Source organism: Bufo bufo, chromosome 4, assembly GCF_905171765.1.
Source record: "Bufo bufo chromosome 4, aBufBuf1.1, whole genome shotgun sequence".
NCBI classification, from domain to species: domain Eukaryota; kingdom Metazoa; phylum Chordata; class Amphibia; order Anura; family Bufonidae; genus Bufo; species Bufo bufo.
In genome coordinates this window covers 343,039,178-343,066,907 of record NC_053392.1, presented here as the reverse complement: position 1 = coordinate 343,066,907, position 27,730 = coordinate 343,039,178, and the positions used below count along the sequence as shown (strand labels likewise).

Below are 27,730 nucleotides of genomic sequence, written 5' to 3'. Positions count from 1 at the left end.
TCCGGTTGCCATGGCAAAGGCGTCCAGTGCTGCCACCTACAGGCAATCTGGAAGTATTATACTTTGCAATGCAAGAGCATTGCAAAGTATAGTACAACTATCAGCCCCACTGGATCTTCATGATCCAAGAGGGACTTGATAAAAAAAAAAAGTGAAAATAATAAAAGTAAAAATAAATCAATCAATAAATAAAAATGTAAATAAAAAAAAGACATTGCCTTTTCCTATAAAAAAATGAAAAAATAAAATACACATATTGGGTGTCACCGCGTCCGTAACGACCGTCTCTATAAATATCACATGATGGACCCCGTCCGATAAACACCATAAAAATTAAAAAATAAAAAGTGCCAAAAAAGCTATTTTTGTCACCTTACATCACAAAAAGTGCAACAGCAAGCGATCAAAAAGGCTTATGACCCCCAAAATAGTACCAGTCAAACCGTCACCTCGTCCCGCAAAAAATGATACCCTATTTAAGACAATTGCCCAAAAAATAAAAAAGCTATGGCTCTCAGACTATAGAGACACTAAAACATCATTTTTTTGGTTTCAGAAATGCTATTATTGTGTAAAACTTAAATAAATAAGAAAAAGTATACATATTAGGTATTGCCACGTCCGTAACGATCTTCTCTATAAAACTATCACATGACCTAACTCTTCAGATGAACGCTGTAAAAATAAATAAATGAAAACTGTTCCAAAACAGCCAATTTTTGGGTCACCTTGCCCCATAAAGTGTAATAATGAATGATCAAAAAATCCTATGTACCCAAAAATGGTACCAATAAAAACCTCAACACTTTCTGCAAAAAACGAGCCCCTGCACAAGACGATCGGCAGAAAATTAAAAAACATATGGCGTTCAGAAAACCAATCCAGCACAATCTACCTTCCAAAAACCGTATGGCATTCCTTTCCTTCTGCGCCCTGCCGTGTGCCCATACAGCAGTTTACGACCACATGTGGGGTGTTTCTGTAAACCGCGGAATCAGGGTAATAAATATTGAGTTTTGTTTGGCTGTTAACCCTCAATGTGTTAAAGAAAAAAAATATATAAAATGGAAAATCTGCCAAAAAAGTGAAATTTTTACATTTCATCTCCATTTTCCTTTAATTCTTGTGGAACGCCTAAAGGGTTAACAAAGTTTGTAAAATCAGTTTTGAGTAACTTGAGGGGTGTAGTTTCTATAATGGGGTCATTTATGGGGGTTTCCACTATGTAAGCCCCACAAAGTGACTTCAGACCTGAACTGGTTCTTAAAAAGTGGGTTTTGGAAATTTTCTTAAAAATTGTAAGAATTGCTTCTAAACTTCTAAGCCTTCTAACGTCCTAAAAAAATAAAATGACATTTCCAAAATGATACCAACATAAAGTAGACATATGGGGAATGTAAAGTAATAAATATTTTATTAGGTATGACTATCTGTTTTAGAAGCGGAGAAATTGAAATTTGGAAAATTGTGAATTTTTCAAAATTTTTGGTAAATTTGGGATTTTTTCATAAATAAAGGTGAAATATATTGACTCAAATATATGACTATCATGAAGTACAATGTGTCACGAGAAAACAATCTCAGAATGGCGTGGATAAGTAAAAGTGTTCCAAAGCTATTACCACATAAAGTGACACATGTCAGATTTGTTAATTTTGACCTGGACACTGGGGCATCAATGACCCTTGGTCATGAAAGGGTTAAAAAAATAAGTCTAAGTGAAAACGGATCCGTCCTGACTTACATTGAAAGTCAATGGGGGACGGATCTGTTTTCAATTGCATTAATGACTATCCATTCAGAATGCATTGGGGCTAAACTGATCCGTTTTGGGCCACTTGTGAGAGCCCTGAAACTGATCTCACAAGCGGACCCAGAAACGCCAGTGTGAAAGTAGCCTTATAGGCCTGTTTCACACTTGCGATGTTGTTCTCCGGTATTGAGATTCGGGAGAGGATCTCAAAACTGGAAAAAATAAATGGTTCAGTTTAGATTTTGCACATCAGGATGCAACTGTTCCATTAGGATGCGGTTGTGTGAAATCAAACTGAAACAAACCGGATCCGTCACTAAATACATTGAAAGTCAATGGGCGACGGATCCGTTTTTTTAGGATCCTAAAAAAACAATCTTTAACCATTGTCTTACATTGTTTTTAGCGACTAATCTGTCTTTTTACGTTTCTATAACCGGGCGCAAAACCACAGCTTAAAGTGGTTTTATGTCCGGTCACAAAACGGAATCCTGACAGAACGGAAGAAATCCTAAACCAATCTCTTTCCATTCAGAATGCATGAGGACTAAACAGAAAAGGTTTTGTATCCGGCTTTGAGATCCTCTGCCGGATCTAAATACCATAAAACAACAACGCAACTGTGAAACAGGCCTGAGGCCTATCTCCCTTTTGAATAAAATAATTGGGAATATTTGATAGGGGTTCTCCGGGCTTTTAATATTGATGACCTATCCTCAGGATAGGTCATTAATATTAGATCGGCAGGGGTCTGACACTCGGCACCCCCGCCTTTCAGCTGTTTGAAGAGGAGGCGCGCACCGTGCCAGCGCTGCCTTCTCTTCACCGTTTACCTTCTCGCAGTCACCTCTGCAGCGGTGAGCAGGTGTAATTACACCCAAATCGTCTCATTAATTTCAATGGGACGGATCGCTCCTATACAAGTGTATGGGAACGATCTGTCCCATTGAAATGAATGGGACGGTTACGTGTAATTACACCTGCTCACCGCTGCAGAGGTGACTGCGAGAAGGTAAACGGTGAAGAGGAGGCAGCGCTGGCACGGTGCGCGCCTCCTCTTCAAACAGCTGAAAGGCGGGGGTGCCGGGTGTCAGGCCCCTGCCGATCTGATATTAATGACCTATCCGGAGCAGGGTGGATAAAAATCAATGATTTTTAAATAAACAAAACAAAAAAATCTGTATTTTATTTTATTTAAATCTGATTTTTTTTATTTTATATAAAATGCTTTTTGAGGAAAATATATTGCCATCCAAAGGTTATTCCATCATGAAATAAAGATTAGTTTTTTTAATTATATAGAATAAGGCTTGGACTCCCATATTGTTGAATGGATTAGGCAGTGGCTGAGGGACAGGCAACAGAGGGTTGTAGTCAATGGAGTATATTCAGACCAAGGTCTTGTTACCAGTGGGGTACCTCAGAGATCTGTTCTGGGACCCATATTGTTTAATATCTTTATCAGCGAAATTGCAGAAGGCCTCGATGGTACGGTGTGTCTTTTTGCTGATGACACAAAGATTTGTAACAGGGTTGATGTTCCTGGAGGGATACACCAAATGGAAAAGGATTTAGGAAAACTAGAGGAATGGTCAAAAATCTGGCAACTAAAATTTAATGTTGATAAGTGCAAGATAATGCACCTGGGGCATAATATAAAATCAGTGATACAGTCCTAACCTCAGTATCTGAGGAAAGGGATTTAGGGGTCATTATTTCAGAAGACTTAAAGGTAGGCAGACAATGTCATAGAGCAGCAGGAAATGCTAGCAGAATGCTTGGGTGTATAGGGAGAGGCATTACCAGTAGAAAGAGGGAGGTGCTCATGCCGCTCTACAGAGCACTAGTGAGACCTCATTTGGAGTATTGTGCGCAGTACTGGAGACCATATCTCCAGAAGGATATTGATACTTTGGAGAGAGTTCAGAGAAGAGCTACTAAACTGGTACATGGATTGCAGGATAAAACTTACCAGGAAAGATTAAAGGACCTTAACATATATAGCTTGGAAGAAAGACGAGACAGAGGGGATATGATAGAAACTTTTAAATACATAAAGGGAATCAACTCGGTAAAGGAGGAGGAGAGAATATTTAAAAGAAGAAAAACTGCTACAAGAGGACATAGTTTTAAATTAGAGGGGCAAAGGTTTAAAAGTAATGTCAGGAAGTATTACTTTACTGAGAGAGTAGTGGATGCATGGAATAGCCTTCCTGCAGAAGTGGTAGCTGCAAATACAGTGGAGGAGTTTAAGCATGCATGGGATAGCCATAAGGCCATCCCTCATATAAGATAGGGCTGGGGCTATTCATAGTATTGAGTATATTGGGCAGACTAGATGGGCCAAATAGTTCTTATCTGCCGACACATTCTGTGTTTCTATATGTGTAATTTTTTGGGTAAATAAATTCCATTAATCCATTCACAATGTCCTGCTCTTCCAAAGGTTTTTGTAAGATTGGGCAGTTTCTCTGCCTACAAGATATTATTACAGATGCTTGGTTTACTTTTGCAGTTCTCAAAACTGAATTTGACTCAGCAGAGATCACATGCCTCTTCACAGCAAAAATGTTATAACATGAACAGAGTTGAAGAAAAATACCTAAATCCTAACTTCTACAAACCTATGAATGCAGAATCAAACTAATATGAAAAGTTGTTATTCTAAAAATCTTCATCTACTTGCATATTATAAGTTATACCAGCAAGAAATGGTCTTTATGTAGAAAACTATGATTTAAATTAAGCCTTACTGACTAGTGATTTAAATTGTGATTTAAATCAAATCCACCCTGATCCTGAGGATAGGTCATCAATATAGGTCATCACTTATTAAAGCCACATTCTTATAAAGTGAGAGCAGAGATAAGGAGTCTGTCTGCTCCTCAGATGACTGAAAAGACAAAAAATCCACAGGCAGCTAGTAGAGCATGTCATATCTGTACACAAAAAGATTCCATATTGTTAATGAAGGCCAATTGAAAAAATGATTTTAAGCTTAAAATAAGTACAATGCAGTAATAAAAAAAAAAAATAAAAAAAACTTTAATAGGGTTGGCTACTTTCTGGTTACTGCTGACCAATGTGTATGTAAGATGACTGTATGACTCTTAAGAATATAAGATGGCTCCTGTTGGAGGGTCATGTGACCAGGCAAATCGCCTCCATGTAATGTCCCCTGTATTCGAATAGACTTCACCTGCCATCTGTACTTCACTGTTGGGAGTTTAGTTCAGGTGCAGGAGACTGATGTCCCTGGACACATGACCCTCCATCAGCAGCCATCTTTATAGACAGGTTTGGAATGTTGAAAATGCAGAAGATCTGCCTAAGGGCTCATTCAGACGGCCGTCTGCTGACTGCAAAAATGCGGATCAGTTTTTTTGCGGACAGTTCAGCATGTCTGCAATAAACCGGATTGCATTCCATTTTTTTGCTGATCCATAGACTTCAATAGGGCCATGTCCTGATTTTCACTGACAAGTATAGGACATGTTTCAATTTTTTGCTGAGCCGTGCAATGGAAGAAAAGGGCCCCATAGAAGTGAATGGGACCGCATCTAATCCGCAAGAAAATGGATCTGCATTTTTGCGGACAGCATACGGCCGTCTGAATGAGCCCTAACAAGAAGGCATGGGTTATGAAATATAGAAAATTGCACATAATATCAACAAAGGCAATATTAGTAAGTACCATATAGTCATCTTGCATACTCATTGGTCACAATTAGCCAGAAAGTGGCCAACCCCTTTAATGCTGCTGCATTGAATCTATATACATGGTCTTTTCCATGTGATGTAACATGCAGTAGGGTTATTAGGTGGTAGGTTGGGCTACATGCTTGGTAAATTCCAAGACAAATACCCTGACCTCCCTTTTTTTTTCCCCCTCTCTATTTGAATAGGCGACATTGGAAATTACTACTATGGACAAGGACACCCCATGAAGCCTCATAGGATACGAATGACTCACAATTTGCTTCTAAACTATGGACTTTACAGAAAGATGGAAATATATGTGAGTCTATGAAATATTCTGTATTGTCATTAGATAAGCACTGTATTTTAAATTCCTTGATAGTGTGTGTTTTTTTTTGTTTTCTTTTCCTGAAAGACATTTACAGGGGTTGTTCAAGCTAATCAAAAATTTGCTCCAAGCCACCTAATGCTTTAGAATAAAAAATGAATATATACTTGCGTCCTTCTCCCTCGCCATTCTGAATGATGCCTGTATATAGCATGAGACCTCTGAGGACAGTGATTAGCTGCCACTGTCATGTGATGCAGACAGTGGCGTAACTAGAATTCTGTGGGCCCCAGGGCAAAATTTGGATTGGGCCCCCCCCCCTATTATAAGTTAGAATCTTGCCCCTTTCAACGCTGTATATATTTAATTTTGCCACCTCACTCAGTGTAATATACAGTCCTGATCAAAAGTTTAAGACCACTTGAAAAATGGCAAAAAATCATATTTAGCATGGCTGGATCTTAACAAGGTTCCAAGTAGAGCTTGAAGAAATGGGAGTGGGACAAAACATTTTTTGAGCATTCAATTAATTTAACCCCTTCACGCAACATCACGTACATGTACGTGGGGGAATGTGGTGCCTCACCGCATCCCCACGTGCATGTACGTGATCGGCTTTCACTGTCAGCGCAGGGAGCGAAGCGCTGAAGCTCCAGTAAAGCCGGCGTGCTGGGGTTGCTAGGCAACCAGAGAAGCCGGCAGGCACTGTATAGGCGCTCTGACCCACCCGCGATCGCTGTGATTGGTCCCTCTGCAGTAATGGACCAATCGCAGCGCATCGGGGCAGGTAAGGGGGGGTTAGGGAGGGACTATGTGCTTCTCCTTCTCTGATCGCCCCAATTCCTGTCAGGGAAGCGATCAGAGAAGGAGATAGTGTGAAAATATTCCCGACCTATGACGAGTATACTCGTCATGGCGCACTGCTAATTAGCGCGCCATGATGAGTATACACGTCATGGCATTTAACTGTCACCATGTCTGCAGACATGGTGACAGCGCTGAGATCCCGGCTGTCTCACACAGCCGGGCACCTTGGGTCAATGCCGAGGGGGGTCCTGTGACCCCCCCATGTCGGCGATCGCTGATTCAATTCAGACCTGCAGTTTGTAGCGCTTTCTGCAGTTTCTGATCCCCGCGGTCCCTGACCGCGGGGATCAGAAACTTTAGTATGTCTAAAATAATGATTTTTCACCCCCCTGCACCCCTGAATGATGATATGTGGGCGGGTGGTGCAGGGGGGTGTCGCAGGAGGTGCGGTAAGGTGCGGGAGGCGGGCGGTGCGGCAGGCGGGATCGCGATCCCCCGCCCGCCTCCCCTTGAATGATCGTTGGTGTCTAGTGGGTATACCAGGGTGCCAGCACATTGCTGGCACCCTGGTATAAACGGCTGACATCTGCGATGCGATGTCAGCCGTTTAACCCTTTCCATACAGCGCTCCGTACGGACCGCTGTATGGAAAAGGTTAACAGCGCAGGGAGCTCCCTCCCTCTCCCATCGGGGGGCTGCTGTGCCTTTGCAGCCCCCCGATGGGAGAGGGAGAGAGCCCCCCTCAGCCCTGTGCTTACCCTTCCCCGTCTGCGCAGTTCTGACCAGTACTGAGCAGACGGGGAAGGTTCCCATGGCAACAGGACGCCTCTCAGGCATCCTGCTGTCCATGGTGCTGAACAGATCTATGCTAAAAGCATAGATCTGTTCAGTGTAAGTAAAATACAGTACAGTACAATATATATTGTTCTGTACTGTATTATACGGACATCAGACCCACTGGATCTTCAAGAACCAAGTGGGTCTGGGTCAAAAAAAAAGTTAAAAAAAGTGAAAAAAGTATAAAGTTTAAAAAAAACACATTTATCACTGAATAAAAATAAAAAAAATAAAATACACTACACATATTAGGTATCGCCGCGTCCGTAACGACCTGATCTATAAAACGGTCATGTTACTTTCCCCGCACGGTGAACGCCATAAAAATAAAAAAATAAAAACTATGAGGAAATTGAAATTTTGCCCACCTTACTTCCCAAAAAAGGTAATAAAAGTGATCAAAAAAGTCGCATGTACGCCAAAAAAGTACCAATCAAACCGTCACCTCATCCCGCAAAAAATGAGCCCTTACATGAGACAATGGCCCAAAAAAAAAAAAAAAAAAATATGGGTCTCAGACTATGGAGATACTAAAACATGATTTTTTTTTTTGTTTCAAAAATATTATTGTGTGAAACCCTGATAAATTATAAAAAGGTAGACATATTAGGTATTGCCATGTCCGTAAGAACCTGATCTATAAAAATACCACATGACCTAACCCCTCAGGTGAACACTGTAAAAAAAATTAAATAAAAACGGTGTCAAAAAAGCTATTTTTTTGTTACCTTACATCACAAAAAGTGTAATAGCAAGCGATCAAAAAGTCATATGCACCCCAAAATAGTACAAATCTAACCGTCATCTCATCCCGCAAAAATGATACCCAACCTGAGACAATCGCCAAAAAACTGAAAAAACTATGGCTCTCAGACTATGGAGACACTAAAACATGTTTTTTTTTGTGTCAAAAATGATATTATTGTGTAAAACCTAAATAAATAAAAAAGTATACATATTAGGTATCGTCACGTCCGTAAGAACCTGCTCTATAAAAATAGCACATGATCTAACCTGTCAGATGAACGTTGTAAATAATAAAAAATAAAAACAGTGCCAAAACAGCTATTTTTTGGCAAATTTTCCATTTTAATTCATTTTTTCCCATAACAAAGCAAGGGTTAACAGCCAAACAAAACTCAATATTTATTGCCCTGATTCTTTAGTTTATAGAAATGCCCCATATGTGGTCGTAAACTGCTGTATGGCCACACGGCAAGGCGCAGAAGGAAAGGAGCGCCATATGGTTTTTGGAAGGCAGTTTTTGCTGGACTGGTTTTTTGACACCATGTCCCATTTGAAGCCCCCCCGATGCACCCCTAGAGTATAAACTCCAAAAAATGACCCCATTTTGGAAACTACACCCCTCAAGGTATTCAAAACTGATTTTACAAACTTTGTTAACCCTTTAAGTGTTCCACAAGAGTTAATGGCAAATGGAGATGAAATTTCTGAATTTCTATTTTTTGTTACTTTGCCTCACAAAAAAGTGTAATATAGAGCAACCAAAAATCATATGTACCCTAAAATAGTACCAACAAAACTGCCACCTTATCCCGTAGTTTCCAAAATGGGGCCACTTTTTTGGAGTTTCTAACCTAGGGGTGCATCAGGGGGCTTTAAATGGGACATGGTGTCTAAAAACAATCCAGCAAAATCTGCCTTCCAGAAACTATATGGTGTTCCTTTCCTTCTGCGCCCTGCCGTGTGCCCGTACAGCAGTTTACGACCACATATGGGGTGTTTCTGTAAACTACAGAATCAGGGCCATAAATAATGAGTTTTGTTTGGCTGTTAACCCTTGCTTTGTAACTGGAAAAAAAATATTAAAATGGAAAATCTGCCAAAAATGTGAAATTTTGAAATTGTGTCTCTATTTTCCATTAAATCTTGTGCAACACCTAAAGGGTTAACAAAGTTTGTAAAATCAGTTTTGAATACGTTGAGGGGTGTAGTTTCTTAGATGGGGTCACTTTTATGGAGTTTCTACTCTAGGGGTGCATCAGGGGGGCTTCAAATGGGACATGGTGTAAAAAAAACAGTCCAGCAAAATTAGCCCTCCAAAAACCAAACGGCGCACCTTTCACTCTACGCCCCGCTGTGTGGCCATACAGTAGTTTATGGCCACATATGGGGTGTTTCTGTGAACAGCAGAGTCAGGGCAATAAAGATACAGTCTTGTTTGGCTGTTAACCCTTGCTTTGTTAGTGGAAAAAATGGGTTAAAATTGAAAATTAGGCAAAAAAATGAAATTCTCAAATTTCATCTCCATTTGCCAATAACTCTTGTGCAACACCTAAAGGGTTAATGACGTATGCAAAATCAGTTTTGAATACCTTGAGGGGTGTAGCTTCTTAGATGGGGTCATTTTTGGGTGGTTTCTATTATGTAAGCCTCGCAAAGTGACTTCAGACCTGAACTGGTCCCTAAAAATGGAGTTTTTGTAAATTTCGGAAAGATTTGCTTCTAAACTTCGAAGCCTTATAACATCCCCAAAAAATAAAATATCATTCCCAAAATAATTCAAGCATGAAGTAGACATATGGGGAATGTAAAGTCATCACAATTTTTTGGGGTATTACTATGTATTACAGAAGTAGAGAAACTGAAACTTAGAAATTCGCAAATTTTTCCAAATTTGTGGTAAATTAGGTATTCTTTTTGGGCAAAAAAAAAAATTTTTTTGACTTCATTTTACCAGTGTCATAAAGTACAATATGTGACGAAAAAACAATCTCAGAATGGCCTGGATAAGTCAAAGCGTTTTAAAGTTATTAGCACTTAAAGTGACACTGGTCAGATTTCTAAAAAATGGCCTGGTCCTTAAGGTGAAAATGAGCCCGGTCCTTAAGGGGTTAAAATAACGATTAAACTGAAACAGGCTGTTTTTCAGCTGATCCAAATTTTAGGACCACATGCCTTTAAAAGGCCAAATCTGTGCAAAGATGGGGATTCATTGTCATTTTCTGTCAGGTAGTCACACGTTGTGATGGCAAAGGCAAAAAAACTCACCCTTTTTGAACGTGGTCGGGTTGTTGAACTGCATAAGCAGGGTCTCTCACAGCGCGCCATCGCTGCTGAGGTGGGACGCAGTAAGACAGTCATTTGGAATTTCTTAAATGATCCTGAGGGTTATGGAACAAAAAAGTCAAGTGGAAGACCCAAAAATATTTCACCAGCACTGAGCCGGAGGATTCAATTGGCTGTCTGTCAAGACACTGGACGATCCTCGACCCAAATTAAGGCCCTTACTGGTGCTGACTGCAGCCCCATAAGCATCAGATGGCATCTGAGACTGAAGGGCTTCAAAAACAAAAACGTCTTTAAAGACCTAGTCTCTTTGAAAGCGCCACAGAACTGCTTGTTTGGACTTTGCAAGAGAGCACCAAAAAGTTTTATTCTCTGATGAGAAAAAATGTAACCTTGATGGTCCTGATGGTTTCCAACGTTACTGGCATGACAAGCAGATCCCACCGGAGATGTTTTCTGTGCGCCACAGTGGAGGGGGCGCCATAATGGTCTGGGGTGCTTTTTCCTTCAGTGGAACAATGGAGCTTCAGGAAGTGCAGGGGCGTCAAACGGCCGCTGGCTATGTCCAGATGTTGCAGAGAGCATTCCTCATGACTGAGGGCCCTCGTCTGTGTGGTAACGACTAGGTTTTTCAACAGGACAAAGCTACAGTACACAATGCCCGCAGGACAAGGGACTTCTTCCAGGAGAATAACATCACTCTTTTGGCCCATCTTGCGTGTTCCCCTGATCTAAATCCAATTGAGAACCTTTGGGGATGGATGGCAAGGGAAGTTTACAAAAATGGACAACAGTTCCAGACAGTAGATGGCCTTCGTGCGGCCGTCTTCACCGCTTGGAGAAATGCTCCCACTCACCTCATGGAAACGCTTGCATCCAGCATGCCGAAACAAATTTTTGAAGTGATAAACAATAACGGCAGAGCTACTCATTACTGAGTTCATGTTTGGAAGTTAGATTTCTGTTTTGGGGGGGGTTTAGTTTTTTTTTTTGGAGGTGTGGTCCTAAACTTTTGATCAGCTGAAAAACAGCCTGTTTCAGTTTATTCGTTGTTTTCATTAAATGTAATGCTCAAAAAATGTTTTGTCTCGCTCCCATTTCTTCTTGTTGCATGTTGAAGCTCTACTTGGAACCTTGTTAAGATCCAGCCATGCTAAATAGGATTTTTTGCCATTTTTCAAGTGGTCTTAAACTTTTGATCAGGACTGTATATCATTTTGCCCCCTCTGTATATAGTTGAATGATTGCCCCCTCTCGCTCTGTATATATTTTATTTTTCCCCCTCTCACTCTGTATTAGATTTTTTTGCCCTTTCTGATATATAGCCAGCGGGTTCCCTTTCTAAATTCTAAAAAGTTCATAATGCTGGGTGCCCCCCCCCCCCAGAATGGGGTGGGCATAAATAAAATATTTTTATTTTTTTATCTCTGTTCTGTTCCGCTCTGTCTCTGCTTGCACAATAAGTTGCGAACACATCCCGTCATACCTTCTGCCACACTGCGTCATCATGTCACATGTCATCCCCCAAGACCCATGAACTCCAGCACTGGGTCTTGCTGACATGACATGATGATGGAGATATGCTCAGCCGCACTGTCTTTTATAATGCAAAGCAGAGTGGACTGGCTGAAAGCACCCCCTGCGACCGCGATCCTTACGCCCATGGATGCAAACCCCTGTATCCCAGCTGCAGCCTTGTATGCAAACAGTGGGAGGAGGGCTGGTGGTTATGAGAATGGCAAGCGAGAAAGAGGGGTGAGTATATAATAATGTTTTGTTTTAAAGCATTAGCTGGCATGTGGCAGATTTGCAATTAACGTGCACAAATCCTCTAAAGGGGTTGCCCAGCTTAGGCCATCACTAGATGATTGGCACGCTGCACCCCTGCCAATCAGCTGTTAACTTGAAGCAGCGCTGTAGTAATAAGCTCCCTCTACTATTGACAGCTTACAGTGCTGTGTAATTCTGGCACTGGCGCTACATCTGAACAGCTGATTGACGGCGTGCTGGACCCTTGCCAATCGGCTAATGATGATCCTGAGGATAGGCCATGAATTAGTAAAAGCTGGACGTTGTCTTTAAAGGCATATTCCCTTCTCAAACCTTGATGGCATATAGCTAGGATATGCCATTAATGTCAGAGATGTGCAGGTCCCAGAAAGAGACCCCAAAGAGAACAGAGAGCAGCTCGGCATGCACAGCCACTATCGAAGTTCCAAAACTAGCAGAGCACTGACCTGGCTATTTCCAGCAGTCTTATAGCGGTGAACGGAGAGGTGGCCATGCATGTGCGGTGCGCTCGCCAGTCACCTCTATGGTACAACTGAAAATAGCCGAGCACACTCTCTCTGCTATTTTTCGCATGCGAGGTGTGCTTTTCACTTTGGTGGTCCCTATGGGTTCTGCTTCTGGGATCCGTGTCCCCACCTATCCCTTGGTTGAACTTGACTAACTATCAATATACCATCAATGTCTCAGATGGGAATGCTCCTATGAGTTCTGGCACCCGTACCAATAGATGCAAAAGTATTGGCATGGATGTTTGGGGAAGGGGGGGGGTTGCAGTGTTGCAAGGCTTTGTTTTGTTGCTATGTAACAATTAGTATGTGCGTGTGTAAGTGTATACATTGTCTGTTCTTTTCTATAGCGCCCTCACAAGGCAACAGCTGAAGAGATGACAAAGTACCACAGTGATGAATACATAAAATTTTTACGATCTATAAGACCGGACAACATGTCTGAGTACAGTAAACAAATGCAGAGATGTAAGTCGGCTCTTTTCTCACCTACCCCTCTCTGGTCCTCCTGTATATTGCTCACAAGTAAGCTTGGGACACTCTCTCTGAAAGTAGAGCAAATTTGTCACAATAAAGATCTTGGGGATCATTTATTGAGACCGGCATTTTAGATGCCAGTCTTACTACCCCTTACGCTGGGGGTGGATGCGCGTATATTATGTAGAGGCGCTGGCGTCTTTATAACTTAGGCGTATCCACCTCCTATCTATATGTATGTCAGCTCCCTTGCTGGCGTAGATTTTAGACCATTTTCAAAGCCTAAAACAGGCGGAGAAAATGGTAAATGAGATGAGCCTGCTGGCCCTTCCCCGCCCACGCCGGGGATTTAGACCTGGCGTGATCCTTCACTGTACCCATTCCAACGCTTCCTTGGTACCCTGCCGGTCTCTGCTTCCTCTAGCCACAGGGAAGTGACCGCTTTCAATCACTTAGTAAGGTAGCACCAAAAAGTAGAGGCTGGTGGTGGATCCGGAAAGTGTTGGAATGAGGAAGGCAGGGGATTGGAGAAGTGAGTATGACTTATCTCTTTTAAAGGTGTTCTGCAGTTTGTTTAAACTGATGATCTATCCTCTGGATAGATCATCAGCATCTGATCGGCGGGGGTCCGACCTCCGGGACCCCTGCCGATCAGCTGTTTGAGAAGGCAGCGGCGCTGGCAGTAGCGCCGCGGCCTTCTCTCTGTTTACCGCAGGTGACGTCACGTCTAGTATCACTGGCCTATCATTCAAGTGAACAGAGTTTAGCCCAGGCCAGTGATACTAGTCGTGATGTCACTGGGCCGGCGGTAAAGAATGAGAAGGCCGCGGCACTACTGCCAGCACTGCTGCCTTCTCAAACAGCTGATCGGCGGGGGTCCCGGGTGTCGGACCCCCACCGATCAGATGCTGATTTAAAAAAACTGCAGAACCCCTTTAAGCCATTCTGACCTTTTCATGTAAAAAAGAAGTACAATGTTATCAGTCTGGTCCAAACAAAACATTATGAACTCCAGGCTGTTACATTGTAGCAAACTGCCCAGACTGGAGACAGACTTGCCCTGCTGATATGTTCTACCTACAGTTGTAGCAGCTCTCAAGCAGTGCTTGTCCTGCTGTTCACCAGGTACTCTAGCACTTTTAAGGGTACTTTCACACTAGCGTTGGTGTGATCCGGCAGGCAGTTCCGTCGTCGGAGCTGCCTGCCGGATCCCCCGATCAGTGTGACAACTGACAGCATTTTTAGACGGATCCGGGTGCGCATCCGTCTACAAATGCATTGCAAGAACGGATCCGTCTCTCCGCTTGTCATGCGGATGGACGGATCCGTCTTGCAGTCTTTTTCAGTTTTCCTAGCCTGCGCATGCAGATAGGAATTAATGCCGGCATTCCTGCTACTGATTAGGCATTTTGGACGGACATAATACCGCAGCATGCTGTGGTATTATGTCCGGCCAATACGCCTGACAGTGACTGAACGGAAGGCATACTGATGCAAACTGAACTGATTACTCTCCATTCAGAATGCATGGGGATATGCCTGATCAGTTCTTTTCCGGCATAGAGCCCTTTTGATGGAACTCTATGCCGGAAAAGAATAACGCTAGTGTGAAAGTAGCCTGAAGGTGTTGACCACTTTTCTTAAATGTATGTGTCCTTACTGTATGTTATTCAACGTTGATTGGTTAAATAACCTTTCCCTGATGCCTGTTTTTCCAATTCATTTGTGGTCACATCCTCTGTGCTGTTCTCAGCATACTGTACAGTGGATTTTTTGCTTCATCTACCCTTCCATTCCGCACTGCTCGCTCCCGTCCTTCATTGTGCTGTGCAGATGCCAGAGGAAGTATGCCCAGTCTACTCCTGCTCCGCTGCTTTGTGTCTTACTGCGCAGACTCCCATTGCCCTGTCTAAGCTCCTTCCTGCCTCCACCACACACTCCTTTACAGAATAATAAAGGACAGTGTCCTGCGCGCAGGACGGAGCTTAGGCAGCACATGCACCAAACTCTTCGGAAGTTTAAAGGTCATTTAAAGGGCTTTTCCAAGATGTTAATACTGATGACGTGTCATCAGTATCTGATCAGTGTTGGTCTGACACCCGGGACCCAAGCTGATCAGCTGTTTGAGAAGGCAGTGACGCTGGCTTTCCCTAAGCCAAATGGCGCGTTAATTGGTCACTTGGCCTCGGTGCAGCTCAGTTCTATTGAAGTGAATGGGGCTGAGCTGCGATACCAAGCACAGCTGCTATATAATGTATGACACTGTGCTTGGTAAGCTGCGAGAAGGCCGTGGTGCTCACAGGAGCGCTGGTGACTTCTCAAACAGCTGATCAGGGGGGGTCCTGGGTGTCAGACCCCCACTGATCAGATACTGATGACCAATCCTGAGTAGCCTGTTTGTTACTGCCCTGATGGGTGGAGGGGAGCGTGTCCCTCATGAATACACCAGAATTATCAGCCCGCTCCTATTAGACAAATGGCACATTTGTATTTCACATTTTGACTACTAGGACAATGGCCCGACCATTGTAATATGCTGGCCTTGCATAGTATAGCATGTTAAGCCGATAGATCAGCTTCATTGAAACCAATCTATCGGCTGTATTTATCTAAAGCAGGGGGTCAGCAACCTCTGGCACTCCAGCTGTGGTAAAACTACAACTCTCAGCATGCTCCATTCACTTCTATGTAGTTTCACCACAGCTGCAGTGCCGGAGGTTGCTGATCCCTGATCTAAAGGAAAAACTGTCTATTTTGCCTGTAACAAGCAGTAGGCGCTCTGCACTGTGTCCAGTCTATAGTAAACTGCCATGAAGAAATATCTGGAACTGGATATAACCTATATTGTTGTGTGTTATTCAGTCAATGTAGGAGAGGACTGTCCTGTATTTGACGGCCTTTTTGAGTTCTGTCAGCTGTCTACTGGAGGCTCTGTTGGTAAGTGTGCTTCTTTATTCTGCAGTATGCCATGTGGGTTGTAAGGGTCTAGGCTCACATGCCAAGCTCGCTCCGAACTCTGTAGTTGCCGGCTGCATTATACAACTGATACTTGCCTGCACTGAGTGGGATCGGAGATGACTCTAATCCTGGCCTCCTGTCTTAATGCTCCTATTACACTATGCCTCTGGCAAGATGTGATAAGATGCAGGTGAAATCATTACCGTATATACTGCAAAAAAAAAAAATCATGAAATAAAGTTTTTAACAATATAAAAAAATAAAACAACCCTTTTTCAATTTCTCATATAAAAAGATAATTGGTAAAACCACATTCATAAATATCTATAATATTAACAAAAGAAATGCAGTAAAAAAAACAACTAATGTTATAATTGATATTTTTAGTTTGGTACCTCACCTCCCCCTCAAAAAACTGAAGGAAAAAAATTATCAAAATTGTATGTTACTCAAATTGATATGCAAAAACCACAGCCAAGTTCTTGGGAAAATAAAGTTCTAGGAAACACAAAACAATTCTTTTATGTATTTATTTAGATTATTTTAAAGTTTGAAGAGGACCATTCACCAGTTTTTACTTTATAAAAGGGATACCTCACACTGTAGCCTATGTTTCCTAGATGTCATATCGCTAATTTTTTTCATGATATGCTCCTCCTTTGCGCCGCTGTGCCCCTCGTTCTGTTTAGGCGCCCTGTATGCTAATTAATAGCATCGGAACAGGGAGGAGGAGACACCAGCTTTTCTCAGTGGGCGTCACTTCTCCCTGGCTCACAGTGGAGAGCATCACAGCCAGGGAGGTGGTGAGCTTTTTTTTTCTCAATGGGGCTGTGATGTGCTCTGCTGTGATTGGACAGCGCCACAGCCAGGGAGAAGAGATGCCCACTAAGAAAAGCTGGTGTCTCCTCCTCCCTGTTCCCTTTGCTATTAATTAGCATACAGGGCGCCTAAACAGAACGAGGGGCACAGCCGCGCAACGGAGGAGAATATCATGAAAAAAATTAGCGATATGATATCTAGGAAACATGGGCTACAGTGTGAGGTATGCCTTTTAGAAAGTAAAAACTGGTGAAAGGTCCTCTTCAAACTGTAAAATAATCTAAATAAATACATATAAGAATTGTTTTGTGTCTCCTAGAACTTTATTTTCCCACCAACTTGGGATATCAATTTGAGGAACATAAAGTAAAGTAAAAACTGGTGAAAGGTCCTCTTTAATTTCTAAAAAGTAATGTACAAAAGAATATGATTGCAATACCAGTTATTTTAATTTACATTTTTTTTTTTTTAATAGTCTATCAAACGAATTATTACTTATTTTTGAAACTTCTGTATTGCTGAGAATAGTGACTTTACACACTTGTAGGGTGTAATAGATATGATATCATGGTGGGCTTAGGGGCCTTCAGAATGGTTGCCTTGGCAGCCGGGGACAATCAGGACCTCACAATTTTATCATCGGGGCATAGCGCACCCTCCCTCTGTCTAATTGCTCAGAGGCTGTAGCATCTAAAAATGTAAATGGCTAGAATCGGAAATTAGTCGCTCAGTAGCTTAACTCATTTGTCCAGGTGTGTTAAAAGGTTTAAAAATGCAACATTAAAGAGTATTCGGAGAGCATGGTCTCATGATATAACAAGACCACAATCTGTACATACTGATTCCATTTGGGAAGATGACTTTATTAACCTGGACAGGATAAGAATGCTCAACCATACTTTGCCTCATGAGAGAAGTGACTATAGACTGCCCCCCATGTCAATTTGGCAACGCAGGGGGAGGGGAGGCCCTGAAACAAGTGACACAGCAGCTCCTTTAAAGGGGTTATCCGAGACTAACAAATCCTCCCCCGTATGCTGGGCCCCTCACACTGATTCTACTTACCTGGCTCCCTGCGCTACTCCTGGTCCCCGCACCGCTGCTGCAGCTGCTTCTCATCCTGTGCGGATGAAAATGTTCAGTATCGGAGGGGAGCAGCCAATGGCTGGCGGGGACGTGATGCTAGGGAGACTTGTCCCCGACACCTGATGTTTTTATCCGCGCACGTGGAGAAGCGGCCGCGTGGGGACCAGGAACGGCGCGGGGAGACAGGTAAGTAGATTCAGTGTGAGGGGCCTGGCATATAGGGGAGCATTTGTTAGTCTCGGATATCCCGTTTAACCAGCTCATTGGCATGGGTGCTGAGGCTAGGATCCCCAACTATCTTACATTGATAGCCTATCCTAAGAATAGACCATCACTTTTACAAAATTTTAAGGGTTTGTGCTAATTGTACATTCACTTCAATAGTTCTTCTGCAAAATAGCTAAGTAAGCAGCTATTTTCTGAAGTTCGTTGAAGTCAGTGGAGACATGTGCGGCATGCTACATGAAGACATATTGGACATTTATGGCAAATCCTTTTCATATGAACCAAGTAAAGAATGTGTATCATTCAGTAATGACTAGTAACTGGTACATGGTAATTTCATGTAGTAAACGTTGGGGATCGACCGATATTGAATTTTTAGAGCCGATACCGATAATCTGTGAACTTTCAGGCCGATAGCCGATAATTTATACCGATATTCTGTGAATTTTCATTTTTGAAAAAAAATAATTCCTACACAAATCTGCTGAAAATGAATGTTTATTGTTAACGTGTGTGTGTATGTGTGTGTGTATATATATATATATATATATTATATTATATATTATTATTATTTTTTTTTTTTTGTAAATCTTTCTTTTTCATTTTATACTTAATATTTTGGTGTTGTTTTTTTTTTTTTAACTACCGCAGAGCTCAGCTACTTGTCATAGAGGTCGGGAGCCGGCTATGTGATTCTGCAGCCAGCTCCCGTCTCCTGTTGAATTTGAATGAATGAGAGCGTTATCTTCATTGGTGGCGCAGTGGCCACAGCCCCTCCCCTCCTCTTGTCCTCCCTCCTCTCATTGGTGGCAGCAGCAGCACAGGGGGAGGGAGACACTGCTTCCTTCTCCCCTGTGCTGCTGAGGGAACATGGAGAGCGCTGTCAGCAGCGTGATCTGTGTTCCCGATTCGTTATCGGAATATCGGCAAAATAGATGCTGATACCGATGACGTTCAAAATCCTGAATATCGGCCGATTAATATCGGTAAAACCAATAATCGGTCGATCCCTAGTAAACGTATGCTTACCCCTTTAAAAATAAATGGCATATGTTAGATGGCTGCTTAATTTCTTCCTGTAATGTTCCCCATTATTTTCCAGCCGGTGCAGTGAAACTGAATCGACAGCAGACAGACATGGCAGTTAACTGGGCAGGAGGGTTACACCATGCTAAGAAATCTGAAGCGTCTGGGTTCTGTTACGTCAATGATATTGTTCTTGCCATTCTGGAACTACTAAAGTGAGTTTTAACTTTTACATGTCTGTTAGGGTAAGTTCACATCTGTGTTGTGTTTTCTGTATTTTCTTTCCATCAGAGGAACTGAAAAATGGGGGGGAAAAAACTTCAGTTGTGCTCTGTTCTGCCAGGTGACAGGGAAAAAGGTCCAACAGATAGAACTTTTCCTCCATTCAAAAATAACTGAAACCTAAATCAGTGTGTTCCATTTTTGTGTTCCTTTAATGGAATAGAAATACAGTAGGCACAATGCCGATGGTGGTCTCTGCTTTAGGCTGGGGCTATATGGCGATCTTGGCCGCAAAACTCGTCGCACAATCAAATAATGCTGTGTAATAGTGCAGCTGTCAACCTTAATGGGGTCGCACCACAAGTCCAACATTGCTGGATATTTTGAGATTCTGGGGTGGTGGGAAAGGCAACTCGCCAGTCACTCTGCAACCCATTCAGTTCAGTGGCTACACAGAAATGTTTGGTGTCTCAGCCAAGGTCGCCATGTACACAGCCTTAGGCATCTTTCACACGGTCAGCATTTGTAAGCCAAAGCCAGCTGTGGATGCTGCAAAGAGAAAGAGAAAGTATCATGGAAATATTTCTTCCTGCCCTGTGTTTTGGACCCACTCCTGGTTTCTGCTTACAAATACTGACGACAAACTGACTGCATGAAAGTACGGCCTGTTTTACACTGCTGGCAGTAGTTCTGGTAGAGAACAGCATGCTGGAGCTCTCTGGATCTGGCATTGCCAGAGGTTACCGGATTGCCTATCAGCCACATTAACTATGATGCTGCACGCAGCGGCTTTTGTCCGGCTGAATCCTGGCGTGTTTGCCGTGTAGTGGGCGGATCTCCACTAGACCCATTAATAGTCTGTGGCCGGCAAGCATCCTGGTTAGCACCGGCATTGCCGGATCCAGAGACCGCCTGCACGCCCTTCTCTGCTGAAATGGCCTGCTGCAACTGCAAGTGTAAAACAGGCCTAACCTAGTAGTCTTTGTCTTCTTTAACATATTCTGTAAACTTCTTTTTTTTTTTTTTTAACTACTGAAAGTTTGTACCATAAGAATTACCACAATTTTATTTTTGGCTGGCCATGTTACGTAATGTAACATATAATATAATAACAAGATACATAATCACAGTAGAGATATGTGGATGGAATAACATACCTTAGATGCTGCAAAAAATACATTGTATTACAAGTATGGAGATCTCGAGGTACCCCCTAAAAAGCTTCAAAGCCCCTTTTATAATTTTGCCAAATGCTAAGGCCTCTTCCTCATCCTGTGAGGTCCATTGATCGCATAACCTTTCTGCAACTCTGTTCCATTCCCGCAAGTGGACATACAAGGAGCTGAGCGGGTGCCATATCCGCTGGGTGGGTGCTGCACAGCAGACACCTGGAAGCAATGCCTTTGATCAATGAGAATGCCAATCACAGCCATTAAACCCCTCAGATGCCGTGTTCAATTGTGTGAACGTAATGAATATCCCAATAGCCTGCAACGATAATTCATTGCAGTCTATGGGAGAAGCAATTAGACAATCATATGTTCAGGCCCCCTAAGGCAGGGGTGGCCAATCTGCGGCTCTCCAGCTGTTGCAAAACTAAAACTCCCAGCATGCCCAATCTGCCTACAGCTATCAGTTTACAGCAGGGCATGGTGGGAGTTGTAGTTTTTCAACAGCTGGAGAGCCCCAGGTTGGCCATCCCTATCCTAAGGGCATGTAATAAAGTGTAAAAAAAAAAAAGTTTTCTAAATTTAATATCGCTCCCCTTTCGCCATATTAAAAATAAAGAATAAAAAAATTAAGATCATTGTCACTGCTGCATCCCAAAGCACACGCACTATTAAAATATAAACTTATTTATTCCATACGATGAAAGGCATAATGGAAAAAGAAAATGGCCAATTCGCCTTTTTTTTTTTTTTTTTTGTAGCTTCACCTTCCCAAAAATTGACTAAAAAGATATCAAAAAGTCATTCACACGCCAAAATGGTATCAATGTAAACTATGGATCGCCCTGCAAAAAATTCACAGAGCTCTGTAAACTTAACTATAAAGTTATGGAGGTCAGAATATGGTGATACAAAGAAAAAAAAAATAATTCAAGTTTATTTTTTGTATTTTTATTTTTTTTGTATTAAAACACAAGAAAAACTATGTAAATACAGTATTGCTGTAATCTTACTGACCTTGAAAATGAAAGTAACGTCAGTTTTACCGTGTAGTGAAAACCCATAAAACTATGGCGAAATTGCATTTTTTTCCGATTCCACCCCATTTGTATCTTTCCCAGATTCTCACTACATCATATGCAATAGTAAATGGTACTGTAAGAAAGTACAATTTGTCACTTATACGGTTATTTGAACAGAAAAATAAAAAAATTATGGTCCCAGGAAAAGACAGAGTAAAAAAACAAAAACTGGAAAATTGCTTGGTCCTGAAGGGGTTAAGCTTCAATAACTAGCATAGCTGCTATTCTTTGCGTTATCCAGACGGCGCTGCTTACAACTCCTCAGGAGGTAATCTTTCCAAGGTTAGGGCCAGAGGCACTTTCAGACGTAGGAAAACATCGGATCCACACAACTCATTCGATTCCTCAATGGACCGTTCTGTGGATTGTCAAAGAGGTCGCACGAATAGTGAAATACCATCGGCCAAGGTTAAATCCTAAAAGGTTTATTATACTCATAGCGGCATAAAAAGCATATCACAAGACACTGAATATCTCTCGTGTTCCAGCCGACCCGGGTTTCGCTCATGCTTCGTCAGGGGCGAACACTCCATCCACTCCCAAGCTGCCTTTTAGCTCCACATACGTCCCATCCCCCCACAAATACAAAACACCATTATATAAAAACATACATAAAATGTATAAAACATCTCTAAATGAACGGTCCATTGAGGAATCAAATGAGTGGTGTGGATCCGATGTTTTCCTACATCTGAAAGTGCCTCTGGCCCTAACCTTGGAAGGATTACCTCCTGAGGAGTTGTAAGCAGCGCCGTCCGGATAACGCAAAGACTGACAGTGGGAATTTTACCCACTTCGCCGAAGGACCTGCAGCGCAATTTGAATAAGGCAACGTATCGGAAACTTTTATTTTCTGCTAGCATAGCTGCTATGACTGACAAGTTCTGAGGACAGGTCATCAATATACAAGTGAAACTCAAAAAATTAGAATATTGTGAAAAGGTTTTATATTCTAGGCTCAAAGTGTCACACTCTAGTCAGCTAATAATCTATACCCCCTGAGCAAAGGGTACCTCAAAATTGTGACTTTGGGGTTTCATAAGCTGTAAGCCAAAATCATCCAAATTGTACCAAATAAAGGCTTGAAATATCTCGCTTTGCATGTAATCACTCTATCTCATATGTTAGTTTTACCTTTTAAGTTGCATTACTGAAATAAATGAACTTTGCACAATATTCAAATTTTTCGAGTTTCACCTGTAGAAGGTCCTGGACTACACCATTAACTTCTGTAGATATTTTAGGGTTTTATGTGCTAATAGTTCTTACATTGCTGGTTCATATTGCGTCAAATACATTTTTTCTTTTAGGTACCACCAAAGAGTGTTGTATATTGATATTGATATCCATCATGGTGATGGTGTTGAAGAGGCATTTTATACCACTGACCGTGTCATGACTGTTTCTTTCCATAAATATGGGGAATATTTCCCAGGCACCGGAGATCTCAGAGTATGTATAGAAATGACTAAGTCTAAATTATATTGCCTTGTCCATTTGTTTTCACAAAGCTCTTGGGGAGGAATATATTCAGACAGGCGTTTCTTGCACTAGTCTTAATAAAAAAAAAATACACTTTTGTTGGGCTACTTTTACACTCGCGTTTGGTGCGGATCCGTCATGGATCTGCACAGACGGATCCGTTCAGATAATACAACTGTCTGCATCCATTCAGAACGGATCCGTTTATATTATCTGTAACATAGCCAAGACAGATCCGTCTTGAACAGCATTGAAAGTCAATGGAGGACGGATCCGTTTTCTATTGTGCCAGATTGTGTCATAGAAAACGGATCCGTCCCCATTGACTTACATTGTGTGCCGGGGCGGATCCGTTTCGCTCAGTTTCGTCAGACGGATGCCAAAAAGCTGCAAGCAGCGTTTTGGTGTCCGCCTCCAAAGCGGAATGGAGACTGAACGGAGGCAAACTGATGCATTCTGAGCGGATCCTTTTCCATTCAGAATGCATTAGGGCAAAACTAATCTGTTTTGGACCGCTTGTGAGAGCCCTGAACGGATCTCGCAAACGGGAAGCCAAAACGCCAGTGTGAAAGTAGCCTAAGAGGCACCATCAGGGATGGACTGGGAACTTACAGTGGCCCTGGAAAAAAAATAAAATAAAAGTGGCCTTATTTTGTAGTGGGGCACAAATTGACAAAAGGCAGGGTCAACACAAGTAGGCAGGGCCAGCAATATCATATTGCAGCACATTATAATACCCGAGCAGAGCCGAATACCACATCACAAAATACTTTCCAAAAATCTGCCCCTCTGTGGTTGCTAGCTGCCACGTTCTGTCCTCCTACTCTAGTTGCCTGAGGATAGCAATACAGTTAAATTCAGGAGTCTGGAGGGGAGCATCGGATCATTACTTACCATGGCTGGCGGCCCCCTAGTCATCGGCCCACTTGGGAAGTTTCCCTGTAGGGTCCCCCCAGGGCGCCAAAATTCTTAATAATTGTGGTGCATCTCGGAAAGGCCATGCGCCAGAAATTGAAATCTATGCCAGTATGGAGCTGGTGTGCATCTCTCCTGTGGTATTTACTGCAGTTTTCTGGTGCAGGTATGTGTTGAGCCATGTAAGGCCACTTCCACGCCCATCGAGTTGTAGATTTAGCACAAAATGGAGATATGTGACTTTTCTTTCCCATAAAACTGCCATAGAGCATTAATAAATCCCCCTAATGATTTTGTCTGTCTGGTATGGGCTCTAGTGTTTGACACCAAAACTGGCATTGTCTGCAATGCTTTTGTGTTCAAAATTACTGGAACGGGATCCATCTGTATTTCTTGTGATTTAGTTTGAAAACTGATCTATCATAGCTGTTATGGCTCTGTAACGAACGTACATTGTTCTAGTGTGAACAGCACCCCCTGATTGGTGGCAGGGCCAAATGTTGGAACCCAGCCAATCTGATATTGAAGACTTAGACTACTGATAGGTCATCAATATTATACTCTTAGAAACACGGTTTAAGCGTTATGTACACCTTCGAGGGCAATTTTTTTTTATTATTGCATTTTACTCATTCTTGGCTAAAAATCATTTTCTCGCCCATATTCCTTGGGGGACACAGGAAACCATGGGTATAGCTCTGCTCCCTAGGAGGCGTGACACTAAGTGAAAGCTGTAAGCCCCTCCTCCATCAGCTATACCCTTCAGCCTGGAGAAGAGACTGCCAGTTTTTGCTTAGTGTCCAAGGAGGCAAGACACCCCCTGCTTATGCAGGGTTGTTTTCCTATGATTTTTTATTTTTACGTTATTTGTTGTTTTTAATTCGGTTTTTTTCTACTTACAGGGACAACAGAGGCGCATTAGACCCCTCTGTTTCTCCCGGGGTTGAGTTGCGCCAGTGCCGGTAATTCCGCACTGCCGCCTCCCCCACAGAAGACAAGGTGGACCAGGGCAGCCTCGCTCCCCTGCGTCCCGCCAGCTCAGGGTCGCCCGCACGCCAAGTCCCTCCCCCGGCTTCCTGCCACTGCGGTGCCAGGAGCTGAAGGGGCGACCCCGCTGGATGGATTGAGGGTGAAGACAGCGTATGGTGAGACAGGCTGCTCCAGCCTCCCCTTCCTCCCTCCCACCGCTGCTACAGGCCTCCTGGGCTCCCATGGCCACTGTTACTACATGGCCACTGCTACATCGTGCGCCCACCCCTCCCCCCCCCCCCCCCCCCCCCGATATCGGACCGTTACCGGGCAGGGGAGTTTATCTGGGCAAGTCCTTGGCAGGGACGCTGCCTTCTGCCACATCCAGGCGCGGAGGGGGCCGCTTTCTTGGCGTGAACGGCGCCATTTCAGGCCGGCACTTCATTATCCTTGGGGGTTAAGTTCATTTTGCCGCGCGCGCGCGGCTCTGCTTCAGAGCGGCAGGGAGGGGGCGGAGCTTCCTACATGCGCTCCGCTACTTCCGGGTTCATCGAGTGCGATCCGAAGCCGGTGCTGCTGCCTCTCCTCCACAGCCTCCTCAGTCTGTTCCCCCTTACCGCTGCCGCTTGCATCATCCGGGTCTGGTAGGACTTTTAACCCCCTCCGTGCCACAGTACTGTCGCTTGGGTGTTATCCCCGTTTCTTTCCTTGGGGTCTCCCACTTTAAGTGCAACATCTTTGTTCCACCATGTCAGACCCTTCTGCAGCCGCCAAGCCTTGGTACCATGCCTGTACTGCTTGTAGGGAACCCTTTCCCCGGGGGCAGTCTGATCCGCACTGTACTGCATGTCGGGCTCCACCGCAGCCTCAGTCGCCCGCTGTGTCGCTCCCTGCTGCCTCTGACCCGCCTGACTGGGCTAGATCCCTGTCCCAGGCCGTGGAAAGCCTCACTCATGTCGTGGGCCGCCTAATAGACAGGCCGCCTACCCCGCAGGACGCCACTCTTACTGTCGCGCCCTCCGGGTCCACCGCTTCTGCCGCTGCAGCGGGTTCACTCTCCTTTAGTGACCCCTCCCGAGCTAGGCACTCTCAGAAGCGTATTAGAGTAGAGCGAGCCTCCTCCTCGGATGCCTCCCTCTCCCCGCCACGCGTGCGCACCCAGACGAGCCTCTCCTCCCCAAAGGATTCGCTCTCTGAAGGTGAATTGGCGGTTTCAGATTTGGAAATGGACTCGGCCCTGCCGTCCAAGCTAGCCTCAGCGATGGGTCAACTCATCTCTGATATTCGTGACACCTTTAAGGTGCAGGATGATCCCCCTAGCTCGGACGCAGCTAGCGTCTCATTTATCAGACCCAGGCAGGTCTCAAAAGTCTTCCCAATCCACTCTGATTTCTCCTCTGTGGTGTCTAAGGCTTGGGCTCGACCGGACGCCCGTTTTGTCAACCCCAAGAAGCTGGACATTTGCTATCCTTTTCCAGCAGATGTCGTGGCCACATGGTCTTCCCCACCCAAGGTGGACCCCCCTGTGGCCCGGCTGTCGAAGAACACGGCCATCCCTGTTCCCGACGGGTCCTCTCTTCAGTCAGCGGAGGACCGTCGCATGGAGACCCTTTCTAAGGGCATTTTTGCTGCCTCCGGTTCTGCTCTCAGACCGGTTTTTGCCTCTGCTTGGGTAGGGAAAGCAATCTCTGCTTGGGGTGCGCAGCTGGAACAGGAGTTGGACTCGGACGTCCCTATCCAGGACCTGCGTTCCTTGGCCCAGCTTATTGTTCGGGCCGGGAATTTTGTTTGTGAGGCCTCCCTTGATGCGGGAGCCCTTATTGCACGCTCCTCCGCCCTGGCAGTTTCCGTCAGGAGGGAGCTCTGGCTGAAGGTTTGGAAAGCGGACGCTGCCTCCAAACGTTCCTTGGCGGGGCTACCGTTTGCGGGTTCCCGCCTTTTCGGGGTCCGCCTAGACGAACTTATTTCGGAGGCCACGGGTGGTAAAAGCACCCATCTTCCTCAACCCCAAGCCAGGGGCGCCCCCCGCGGACGCCCTGGTGCGTCTCGTTTTCGGTCCTCCCGCAGGGCCTCTGGGGCTCCCACCACAGCTGCCGCTTCGGCTCCTCCCCAGGATAAGCATAGGAAGCCGTTTTTTCGGGCGCAGCCCTCCTGGCGCAAGCCGCAGGCTGCCCGCACACCCGCAGCAAAGCAATCCTCTGCCTGAAGGCGCGCCCCCACCCACCCGGGTGGGGGGCCGGCTCCTCCTTTTCAGGGACGTCTGGTTGGCTCACGTCTCCGACGCCTGGGCCCTCGAAATTGTGTGCTCCGGATACAAAATCGAATTTGCATCCTTCCCTCCAGATCGGTTCTTTCGCTCCCGCCTGCCACGGGACCCGAAACGCGCGGTTGCGTTCTCCGCGGCCGTTCAAGCCTTACTGGACAGGGGGGTGATTACCCCCGTTCCTCTAGAGGAAAGGTTCCAAGGGTTCTACTCGAACCTCTTTGTAGTTCCCAAGAAGGGAGGTTCCATGCGGCCCATTTTGGACCTCAAAAAGCTCAACCGTTTT

General features: G+C 44.1%; 1 protein-coding gene across 1 annotated transcript in view; it reads left to right on the top strand.

Annotated features, from left to right (window-relative positions):
- HDAC2 (histone deacetylase 2) overlaps positions 1 to 27,730 on the top strand; it is an 81,241-nt gene that overhangs the window by 21,037 nt on the left and 32,474 nt on the right. The window contains exons 2-6 of the mRNA XM_040428895.1: positions 5,659 to 5,771; positions 13,102 to 13,219; positions 16,091 to 16,165; positions 19,419 to 19,557; positions 23,126 to 23,267. Of these exons, the coding sequence (XP_040284829.1) occupies positions 5,659 to 5,771; positions 13,102 to 13,219; positions 16,091 to 16,165; positions 19,419 to 19,557; positions 23,126 to 23,267 (587 nt within the window). The remainder of the gene's footprint in view (positions 1 to 5,658; positions 5,772 to 13,101; positions 13,220 to 16,090; positions 16,166 to 19,418; positions 19,558 to 23,125; positions 23,268 to 27,730) is intronic.